The sequence below is a fragment of the Phaseolus vulgaris genome, chromosome 7, assembly GCF_051622355.1.
Source record: "Phaseolus vulgaris cultivar YP4 chromosome 7, ASM5162235v1, whole genome shotgun sequence".
NCBI classification, from domain to species: Eukaryota; Viridiplantae; Streptophyta; class Magnoliopsida; order Fabales; family Fabaceae; genus Phaseolus; species Phaseolus vulgaris.
The window spans coordinates 22,090,079-22,101,891 of NC_143504.1; the positions used below are offsets into that span (position 1 = coordinate 22,090,079).

Consider the following 11,813-nt stretch of genomic DNA (forward strand, 5'->3'; position numbering starts at 1 on the left):
CTTCTTGATCTTGCAGGGGATTCGAACGTCGAAGGATTCGCCACGCCAAACTCTGTCTTCCGCAAGAACGCTCCAAGCACTCCACAAGAACTCCAAGCAAACCTGCAAAACACACCAAACGGCGCCTCTAGCGGCCGATTGCACTTTGACGCTCAAGTCAGCCTCTCAAAACCACCAAAGAACTAAGAACTAAGAATCTCAACGAGACTCGTGTGCACTCTGTGATTCTTTCTCTCTGTGTGTGCAAACTAGTAACTTGCAAGAATGAATCTTACCTCCCCCTGCATGAGCGCGGAATGCCTTTATATACTTTGTTGCGCGCCTAAGTTATCCGTGTATGAAGTAACTTAGCATGTTTCTTTCACTAGGTGTCTCGTGCAACCTCGGGGTGAATACCAAGTGTGGCTTGGCTAAGCGCACGTACTAGGCATCACCTACCGTGTGAACGACCACCTCTGCTTTGCACCATGCACGTTATGGGTTAAGAGAGCACCAATAACCGACTGGCTTACTAGCTCTCTTAGGCCACTCTCGCGCACGACACTACTAAACACTTAACTTTTCCTTTCTCTGATATTCTGCCACACAAGGCTCATATGCAACGCTCTCGCTGGGAAACGTCCTTCGTTTCCAGCTTAACTGTGTGCAACACAAAAACCCGATGACCATCGCTCACACCGGATGACCGATCGGTGCACCATAGCGCCACACCCTCTTCTTCCAGGCGCTTATCTAGGCGCTGATCGCGCATCCTCTCTGACCGCCATCCCCTGACGATCGATCACCCCCCTGGGTGACTTTCTCAATGACTCATCTGCTTCCCTGGCCCAAGTGTTCCACTAAGAACGGTCCATGTGGCTATCCTTTGCTGACGTCACCGACTACCGATGACCGATCGGATCACAAGTCCCCCAGCCTCGAGCTGTAAACTTGTTTTCAGTGAAGAGGCTAAGTGATCGTCCTCAGTAGCCACGTGGCAAGTGATGCCACGTCACGTGCCACATCACGTGCTGTGTTTTAAGTGGTGTTACGCCTTCCCTCCTCAATCTTGCGACATGTGTACGCATCAACGACTAGCATGAAACGTCATTTGCGCTTTCTCATATTCAAAAACATACGTGCCTTCACTGTTCCATCACCTTCTCCAGCACTCTTCTCTGAAACTCTCGAACTCCCTCTCTGCGATTCGTCTTCCCCAACTTCAAGCTTCCATAAACCACTTGCGATCATCAAAAGGTACCCCTTTTCTTTATCTATGGCATATTTGAATACTTTCTACCGATTGCATCATCCAATAACTGCATTGTGCATGCGTCGTGGGCTTTTTTTTTTCCCTTTCCCTGCACTGTACCAGGGTTTCTTTTGGTTTTTCTGTATTTTTACTTCTTCTTCTTCGTCACTTTCGCTTCTCCACACCTTTCAAACCATAGCATTTTTGTTCTCCTCACCTTCCTCTTGTTATTGCTGAACCATGTTTTCATTGGTCCCTCACTCCTTCTTTTCTTCCTCCATTGTAGTTACTGAGCGATGGCTCGCACAAAAACCACCGCGCGTCTCGCTTCCTCCTTCGGTGCACAGCCTTCCGCAAGTGCACCACCACCGCCCTTGACGAGTGCGCCCCCCTCAACGAGTGTGCACCCCCAAGCGGCGCCTCCTCAGCATAACTATGCGTGGGTGTACCAGTGGGCTCCCCTCCACCTGCTCGCCGAGACGTCTACACAACTCCCCAACGACCATCTCACCAACCTACTGAGCAGCGACACCGACAAATCCACCTACGCCCTTGACAGGGAGGATTACTCACACTTGAACGTGTGCATCCCCCCTCGAGGCATGCCAATATGCGTGGATGATAGGGCCAACAACGAAGTGCCCTTCACCTTCATCTACTCCACCATCTTCAAGAGATTGCGGCTCCGCCTCCCCTTCACCTTCTTTGAGAAGGATCTATTCACCGAGCTGAACGTGGCTCCCTGCAAACTCCATCCAAACGCTTGGGCCTTCATCCGAGCGTTTGAGATTCTCTGCAATCACTTTGGACACCCTCCTTCAACCGACGTCTTCCCCCATTTCTTTGAAGCCAAGAACCCAGGCGATAGGTCATGGGTGAGCCTGAACGGCGTGACCGGGAGAGTGATCTTGGGCCGATACCAGCAATCCTTCAAGGATTGGAAGGGTAGGTTCTACATGATCACCTCCAACGAGCATAGCCCGACTCTATTTGAGGGCTTCCCACTCTACTGGGTTCCCAAGGTAGAGTTCAAAAAACCCCGAGGCTTGGAGGCTATGGCACCCTACGAGCGCGAACTGTGCAGCTTACTCTCGAGCTTGGGCGCCAAGTTCGGCTCCTCCACCCTCATCAAGCACGAGTTCGACGCGGAGATGCTCAAAAAATACATTGGTTTGCACCCTCTTCCTTCTCTTCGACTTGTCATACTTGCACATGTTAGCCCCTTTTCTGCATGCTACCACCGAGCTGATTAGTTTAATTCACTCTTTTGAACCTTGTTTGCTTTCTTTGGCTCTTTGTGTACTAACCCTTTGCAATCTTTAACTGGTGCAGATATGACTTCTAACAAAGAACGACGACAGAAGCTGATCGTGCTAGCCAAGAGCCGACGAGCTGTCGGGTCGCACACAGGGACTGAGGCAACCTCCGAGCCTATCTCTGCCTCCCCCATCTCGGTCGCGCCAGCTGAAGGCCCCGAGACCAGGGGTGATAAGAAAAGGAAACGGTTGGTGAAGGCTCCCACCACCGTCATATCCATCGAGGAGGAGAGTTCGAGGTCTCCTTTTGTTCAGCGTAGAAGAAGGGGAGCCGAGGGCGATGAGGGAGATGCTTCTCCAATCCCCACAACACAGGTTTCGCCTCCACGCCCTCCTTCTCCGGCCCCTCTTCCTTCTCCTGCATCACTTCCTTCCCCGCCCCCAGCCAGCCAACCTCTCTCCCTGCCATCTCAAACTGTTGGGAGCGGGGCCGCTCGCTCAGAGGGAACCTCTCACCCCTCGAGCTCACCACGTCCTCAAGCCTCTGCCGCAACGACTGAGGGTGGTGGTGAGAGTTCCCACCGAGCCTCGGGTTCCAGCACCAAGGGGTTCACCAGGGTCATCCAGCTGACCAGGCAACTACTCTAGAACCGCGAGCTGGTCAAATGGAGCGGGAGCAAGGTGGACCTTCACCTGGCCCGTGAACTAGTGCTCTCTCTGGAGTTCTCCACCCAGCATCGCCGCATCGAGAAACTGGAGGGAAAGATGGGCGAGCTGATCAACGAAAAGGAGTCGCTACAAAGCGACTACGAGGCCCTGCAGAGCACCAATGAGATGCTAAGGGACATGGTGGAGGAAGCCAAGAGAGGGCGCGCCCTGCAAGTCCAAGAAACCATCAAGACGGAGATGTTGATGGGGGACGCCGTCGTCGCTCTTGACGCCGAGCTGGTCGAGACCACAGGTAGGGCCATCCAGCTTGAAGCCGAGAATGCCTTCCTGCGCCTACAAATCGCAAATCTGGCGGAGACTCTCGCAGCGAACGAGAGCCGTGCCAATGATCAAGGGTCCAAGCTTAAGGAAGCCGAGTCCACCATCGCCACCCTTGTCACTGAGAAGGTCGTGCTCGCGACCGACAAAGCTGAGCTCGAGGCTGAGAAGACCAAGCTTTGGGAAGAGGCTGCTAATACCTTTGCTGAGGGATTTGACTTGGCCCTCGAGCAAGTTAAGTGCGTCTTCCCAGAGGCTGACTGCTCTCAGTTCGCCATCGAATTCGAGGTGATGGATGGCCGGATCGTTCGCCCTTGATCATTGTTGTTTTGTCTTTACCTTCTTGTACATAAACTCTGAATGTAAAAACTCTTATTGCATATATAAAATGCCACTTTCCTCTTACTGCTTTTTCTGCTGTGTATCTCTTAGTTTTCATCTCTTGCCATGCACGATTAACTGTTAACCTGCTCGAACTTGGTACGAACCTTCGTTGTACCTTGAATTCTCTACTTCTGACTTTTATCACGACTAACAACACTTGATAACTGTTATGGCGTGGCCCTGCTTGCTCAGGCCTATCGCGTAAGAACTTGTCTAAAACTTCTTAAACAACGCTTTAACCATCGATAACCGATCAGAATGCTACAGCCACCCACTCATCAGTCATCGCGCCTCTGCTTCTACCTTATATCTCCCCAGATTGCTTGTCGCTCCAGCGCTAAGTGCGTAGAGGACTCTTACGCCGATCGGTCAAGGATGATGCCTCGTTTTGGGGATGAAGAGTGTTTCTCGATGACCCCTCTTGCTTGCCCCAAGGTCACCAACCTTTAACACATCGGGTCGTACTTCCACCTTCTCACTCCTGGGGTGAGAAGGATTTTGACTAAGAGTTCTACTGCGCCAATATTGATGCTATGCCACTTGGGTAAAGGCGTTTCTCGAAATCCTTCCTTTCCCTTCTTGGGCTTACTAGCACCCCTGGCTTTTTGAACCTTAGCTGCCTGCACTCACACCTGGGGTGAGGAGGACTTTCAACCGGTTGCCATGCTCGCGCCTGGGGCGAGGAGGATTTTAACTTTAAAACTTTGCGACTCTTATACTGATAACTTCTTTTTTATTGGGTGGCCTCATTAAAACCCTCTTCTGGGAAAAAGAGTGCCCCTGAACTGTTCAAACTGTTTATACTAGCGCGAAAGCGCGACTACTTTACATTTTCAACTAAAATAGAACTTCAAGTGCATGGAGGACGTCCACTCTGTTATCTGCTACATACTTTCGTGGCGCCTTGAGGGTTTCTTGGATGACCGTCCTCTGCCTTCCCCCCTTGGCTGAGCTGGCCAGCTTGGCGAGCAAGTCAGCACAGGCATTTTGCTCTCTCGGGACGTGCACAAACTCGAACGCCGGGAAAGCCCCCTTTAGCACTTGAACGTACCTTAAATACGCAGCCATCTGCAGGTCTTTCGCTTGATATTCCCCTGTCACATGCCCTGTAACCAACAACGAGTCACTCTTCGCCAAGAGGCTTCGCGCTCCCATCTCCTTGGCCAAAAGCATTCCTGCGATCAAGGCCTCGTACTCTGCTTGGTTGTTGCTTGCCTTGAAGGCGAACCGTAGGGCTTGGTCAATCAACAACCCATTGGCCCCTCCAAGACTATTCTGGCACCACTTCCCTGCTGATTGGAGGATCCGTCTACTGGTAACAACAATTGGGAATCAAGCTCCACTTCCTGTTGGGCGCCTCCTGGTGAGAGCTCTACAACAAAATCTGCATAAATCTGCCCCTTGATGGATCCCCTGGGCTCGTACACTATATCAAACTTTGACAGCTCCACCGCCCAACGAACCATCTTTCCAGCGACATCTGGCTTCTGCAACACCTTCTGGATGGGGAGATCCGTCATCACTACCACCGTAAAACTATGGAAATAGTGGCGAAGCCTCCTGGCAGAGAATACCACTGCCAGGGCTGCTTTTCCCAAAAGACTGATACCTTGTCTCCGGGCCCTGCAAGGCCTTGCTCACGAAGTATATAGGCTTCTGCACCTGATCCTTCTCTTGAACCAGCACAGAGTTGATGGTCCACTCCGTTACTTCAAAGTACAAACGAAGGGGTACGCCTGCCCGTGGCTTACACAACACAGGAGGCGTCGCCATATACTCCTTCAGCACGAGAAAGGCTGCCTCACATTCTGCTATCCACACAAAGCGGTTGTTCCTCTTCAGGCATTGGAAATATGGGTGGCCCTTATCTCCACCAGTTGATACGAACCTTGACAAGGCTGCTATGCGCCCTGTCAACTGCTGCACTTCCATTACTAAGGCTGGGCTCCGCATGGCGATGATTGTCGCACACTTATCGGGGTTCGCCTCTATTCCCCGCTCAGTGAGCATGAATCCCAGAAACTTTCCCGCCTCCACCCAAAGACACATTTTTCTGGGTTCAGCTTGAGGCGGTACTTAGCTATCGTGGCGAACAGCTCTTCCAAATCAGTCGTGTGTCGCCCTCTTTCCTGAGAGGTCACCACCATGTCATCAACGTAGGCTTGCACGTTTCTTCCTAGCATAGGTGCAAGGATCCTATCCATTAACCTCTGGTAGGTGGCGCCTGCATTCTTCAGCCCAAACGGCATGACCTTGTAGCATCGGTCATGAACGCCGTTTTGCTCTCATCGCGTGGATGCATCTTAATCTAGTTGTACCCCGAGAATGCATCCAAGAAGCTCAGTATCTTGCAGCCCGAGGCGTTATCCACCAGCGTGTCGATGTTGGGCAGTGGATATGAGTCTTTGGGGCACGCTTTCTTAAGGTCTGTAAAGTCAATGCACATTCTCCACTTCCCATTCGCCTTCTTCACTAAGACCACATTAGCCAGCCACTCAGGGTATTGAATTTCCCTGATGTGTCCAGCACTCAGCAGCTTCTTTGTTTCTTCCTGCAGGACGAGGCGCCTCTCCTCGTTGAACTTCCTCCTCCTCTGTCGTACAGGACGGACCTTGGGGTCCATGGTGAGATGGTGGCACAGAAAATCTGGGTCGATGCCTGGCATGTCCGAGGCGGACCATGCAAATGCGTCCAGGTACTGCCGCCACCTCATCCTGCTCCTCCTGGCTCAGCAGTCGCCCCAACTTGAAGATTTTGCCCCCAATCTGCCTCTCCACCACGTTTTCTATTGGCTCGGGTCGCCTGTCCCGAGCGCTCTCAGCGCGAGACTCACTTCCCCGGCCTTCTCTTCTAGGCGTCGCCTCTGCGGGCGAGGCATCCTCGGATACTTCTTCCGTTGGTGAGGCGTCCCCGGATACTTCTTCCATGAGCGAGGCCTCACCAGGTACTCCTTCCAAGGGTGCAGCCCCCCTAGGCGCTTCCTCCGCGGGCACGGCCTCGGCAGGCGTCGCCTCCACGGGTTCTGCCTCCTGCAAAGGCTCCACCTCCATGGGCATCTCTGTAGTGGGTGGGCGTTCCATCACCATAAACACTCCCTTTTTTGTTTTTAGGCTGTTCTCGTAGCATCTCCGGACCTTCTCCTAATCTGACTTGATCACGATCACCCGTCCACTAAGATCTAGCAACTTCATCTTCATGTGGCGAGTGGAAGCCACTGCCCTTAGCCTATTCAACGCAAGCCTTCCTAACAAAATGTTGTAGGCTGAGTTGGCATTCACCACTAGGTATCGGATGCTCTCGATACGTGACGCCGTTCCATCTGTAAACGTCGTCCTCAGCTCCAGGTAGCCACGTACCTCCACTTGGTCCCCTGCGAACCCATACAGACATCTTGTGTATGGCCTCAGCAGGTCAGGGGACAACTGTAGCTTGTTGAATATGGACCAGAACATGACGTCGGCGAAGTTGCCCGGTCCATGAGGACTCGGTGTATCCTTCTCCCAGCGGTGACAACAGAGATGACCACGGGGTCATTATCATGGGGGACGATGTCGCGCAGGTCAGCCTTTGTAAACATAAGGTCTGACTCCCACGGGTCATCCAGTCCTTCCTCAGCTACTGAATTCATTGATCGCACGTACCTCTTGCACTGAGAGGCAGTGCATCCTCCTCCTAAGAAGCCACCAGAGATGGTGTGCACTTCCCCATGGATCGGCATCTCGTGTGCCTGATCCTCTTCTAGTATCGCCAGGGCCGCGGCCGTAGAAGACCCAGCCGGGTAGTCCTTGAAGAACCCACTTTTTACCAACTCATCAAACCGATGGCCCAGCGCCAAGCAGTTGTTGATGTGATGCCCGAACGCTTGGTGGAACTCGCACCACGCGTCCTTGTGAGGTCCCAACACTTTGTCAGTCTTCACTGGGGGCCTCAGTCTGTCTGCTATGTTAGACACGACGATTAGATCCTTCAACTCTACTACAAAATTATGCCTCAATGGCCTATTCCCCTCCCTTGCCGGCCTATTCCCCTCTGTTCGCCCCCTCGTTTGGGGCCTCCTGGTCTCGTATGGGCGCTTCCTCTCTTGACCTTTCCTTCCGGTCGCGACCTCGTTCACCCTAGCAGGTTGTGCACGCGACGATGCTCTCGGGCGTGCGGGTGCAACGCTCGTGCGCTTCTCGCACACCTCGCCCTATGTGGCGATGTGCTCAACTGCGCGTCGCCTTATTTCTGCAAAGGTTCGGGGGCGGCTTCGGGTGATTGACTCACAAAAAGGTTCAGGGCACATCCCGTTCCTGAACGCGTAGACGATCATTGGCTCCTCCATGGTGCCAACCTTCACCACATGCGCCCCGAAGCGATTGATGTATTCTTTCAAGGTTTCGCCTTGATACTGCTTTACGTCAAATAAATCATACGATACCGGTGGCGGAGCCCGGTTCGCTATGTACTGTTCGCGAAACAGTTGTGAGAGCTATGCGAAGGAAGTGATGTGGCCTTCTGAAAGGCTGATAAACCAGTCCATGGCCATTCCAGTCAATGTGCTCATGAAGAGCTTGCACCTTACGGCGTCGGAGCCGCCTACCTGCATCATCTGCGTGTGGAACGCAGTGAGATGTGCCTCGGGATCCTCCATTCCCGTGAACGTCACCTTAACACCTACGAACGTGTGAGGGATCACCGCCTCCATGATCGACTGCGAGAACAGTGTGGAGAACTCCCTCGGTGGTGTGAAACATTCACGATCATCTGCTTCACGTAGCCCTGAGTGGTTGCGCAACCCGCGGCGCAACTCCTTATTCATACAGCATAACTCTTCATTCCTCGCCTGTAACGTCGCGAGGTCTGCCTGCATGCGCTCTTGCTCAACCTTTGATGCCGCCATCGCTTCATGTAGGCCTTGCATCATATCCATGACCTGCTGCATGGTCATGTCATCGCTCTCAGCGTGCGTCGAACTTTGCCTAGTTATCCTAATTTCTTGCGGTTTCTTGGAAATCTTCGAGTTGTAACAGCGGTTCTTGACAAATCTTTCGGTGAAAAATGAACAGAATGAAGAACGAACGGTAGAAACTGATCAAGACCGAAAGAGAACGGTGGAAAATGAACTGAACTGAAGAACAATCGGTGAAAATTGAGCTGAACTGGAAAACAACTGGTGAAAGCCAAGCAAACCATGAACAAACAATGAGCAATGATGGAACTGAGCAAACATCCACGATGAATCGGTGAACTGAACTAAACTTCAACAACGAACAACGAAAACTTGAATTGGACCGAAAGCAATTGGTGAAACCGCGTAAACTTCACGATGAACGGTGGATCTTGCAAGATTCTTGGAAAACTCTCTCGAAAACTGCTACTGAACTCCTGAACACTTGCGGTGGGACTGATGTTTTAGATTGGCCCCACGATAGGCGCCAAATGTTCTTGCCGGTTGACCAGAACGTGCTTCGTGCGTAGCTGTGACTCGCGTACCAAGGACACCTTCGTCTTGGTTCCAGATCTTCACCCTACACCGTTGTGAGTACCTGAAACAGAGAGAACAAAGGGCGCCCTCGACAATCAAGTCAGCAAGCAGAAAACACCAAGCACCTCCGTATCGGAACACCGTAACTGCGATGTTCTTAAGGCGCGTAACTATATTGTAACTAACTTCTCTCTGGTGCTCAAATCACTCGTGCGTACAGTGTGTAAGCGTGCAAATGATTAGAGCGTGTGTAAAAACGTACCTCACTAAGCTTTCAGAAAAGCTTATATACCTTGGGTTTCAGTGCTTACTGCCACGTGGCCTTTCTGACTTAAGCGTAACTCCACGTGGAAGGCCCTTACGACGCTGTACCCAACTTAGGGAAATCCCAACATGTAAGTCTTCCTTCCTCAAAGTGCATCCGGTGCAAGGGGTGACTACCTGGGTGCCAACTCATGCGCCCCAGCCTCTAGCTGGGAGTGTATCAGCATTCCTCTCATAGCACGCACATGGATTACCCCTGGGTGTGGCCCTCTCTCGGGTCGTATCTGTCCCAGGGATTCTCCAGAGGTGGCGTGGGTACTTCACGAGTCAAGTTACTCCCTACTGGTACTGGGAATATGGCCTTGAAGCCACCTCTCTCTTCTCTTTATTACTGCTCTGAGGTACCGGGGCTCGAGGCCTCCTCGCCCGTACCGTGGCCTCTCACCGTGCCGCCCCCTCCACCGCTTCCTTACCCGTGGGTATCGGGGGGTGACACCATCGGGGCCAAAACGCGCTCTTAGGCCAACGAGTCGCCGTTGAGGTGGGAGACGTTTAAATCTGTCGACGCCCACACCTGTCGACGCCCACACCTGACGACGCCCACACCTAGCGACGCCCACACCTGGCGACGCCCATATCTGACGGCGCCCAAAGCGGTCAACGCTGACTCTCCTCCTTGGAGCCCCCCTTGATGGGTCCCACCATATGTTTTGACTTTGACTTTGGTCAACGCCCGAGGACGGGTCGGTACACATGCTGCTTTTACTAACAATGCTTTAATGCTAACTTCATACGATGTTCTTAAGATTCTCTAAAACTTTGAACTTTAGGTAGCACGCCTTCTCACCCTCTTTCTTTAACTTGCTTAACTACTTCTGAAGGCAACGAGCATGCGTGAACCTTCGACTGCCCTTGTCTTCACCTCTTGCTTTGGACAAGGAACTTCTTTGCTTGACACTTCCTTGCACTTTGCGGTCTTGAGGTGTCTACCCTCAAGGCGCGTTTCTGGCCTCATCTTCGCTCAGGGGCAAATGAGGACTTAACTGGTCGAAGCCTACTGTCCGTACTTGGTGCCCACGCTCAAGGAGGAGGCGTCCCGAAGGAGGCTGCCGCTTCCCCTCGAGGTGTCTAAACACCTAGACGGCCGGTGCACTTGGTGCCCACGCTCAAGGAGGAGGTGTCCCGAAGGATACTGCCACTCCCTCTCGAAGTGTCTAAACACCAAGACGACAGGTGAACTTGGTGCCCACGCTCAAGGAGGAGGCATCCCGAAGGATACTGCCACTCCCTCTCGAGGTGTCTAAACACCAAGGTGACCAGTTCATCACCAGTCGAATTTTGCTAGTCACGTTTGATGCCCACACTCGAGGAGAGGCGTACCATAAGGCACTGCCATTCTTCCTCGAGGTGTCTAAACATCAAGGCAATGGGTTCGTTTCTTACTGAACCGTGCTGTCCGCGCTTGGCGCCCACGCTCGAGGAGGAGGTGCCCCGAAGGAGGCTGACACTCCCTCTCGAGGTGTCTAAACACCAGAGCGACAGCGTTCTCCCCCCTGCATTGTACAAAAAACTCAGGAATACATGAAAATGTAATTTTTATTGGGTGACCTCATTAAAAAACCCTTGTAAGGGAAAAAGAGTGTCCCCTTAAACTGTATACAATGCAAGAGTTTTTAACTGAAATAAAACTTGAGGATGGCTGCATTCCAGGTACGGGGAATGGGGCCTCCCCCCAAGGTCTCAAGCCTGTACACCCCATTTCCCAGGACTTGCGTCACTCGAAAGGGGCCGGTCCACTTGAGGGACAGCTTGTTCTCCAGCTGGAATGGGTGAGCCTTCCGCATTACCAGGTCAGCGACTTGGAACTGTTGGGGCTTTAACTTGGAACTATGATTATGCTCCACCCTTCTCTTTACTGCCTCAGCTTTGATCCTTGCCTATTCTCTTACTTCGTCCAACAAGTCCAGGTTCACCCTTTTTTCTTCATTAGACTCTTCAGCCACGAAGCTCTGAAAGCGTGGCGAGCTCTCCTGAATCTCTCTACTGGGATCATTGCGTCTGACCCGTGCACCAAGCTGAAAGGTGTCTCTCCAGTGGTGGACTAAGGCGTGGTGTGGTAAGCCCACACTATCCTAGGAACCTCTTCCGCCCAGATCCCTTTAGCTTTCTCAAGCCTTCTCTTCAGACCCCTGAGCAGGACCCTGTTGGCGGACTCCACCTGCCT

At 52.4% G+C, this 11,813-nt stretch overlaps 1 protein-coding gene across 1 annotated transcript; it reads right to left on the reverse strand.

The window, feature by feature from the left end:
* Positions 1 to 5,394: 5,394 nt before the first annotated feature.
* LOC150025831 (uncharacterized) lies at positions 5,395 to 5,790 on the reverse strand. The gene has a single exon (XM_090304763.1). The coding sequence runs from the start codon at positions 5,788 to 5,790 to the stop codon at positions 5,395 to 5,397; it is 396 nt and encodes a 131-aa protein (XP_090160889.1).
* Positions 5,791 to 11,813: the final 6,023 nt, after the last annotated feature.

What these genes read in the sequence shown, in the direction of transcription:
- LOC150025831 (XM_090304763.1), bottom strand. Translation starts at nt 5,790, where the DNA reads ATGGAAGTGCAGCAGTTGACAGGGCGCATAGCAGCCTTGTCAAGGTTC.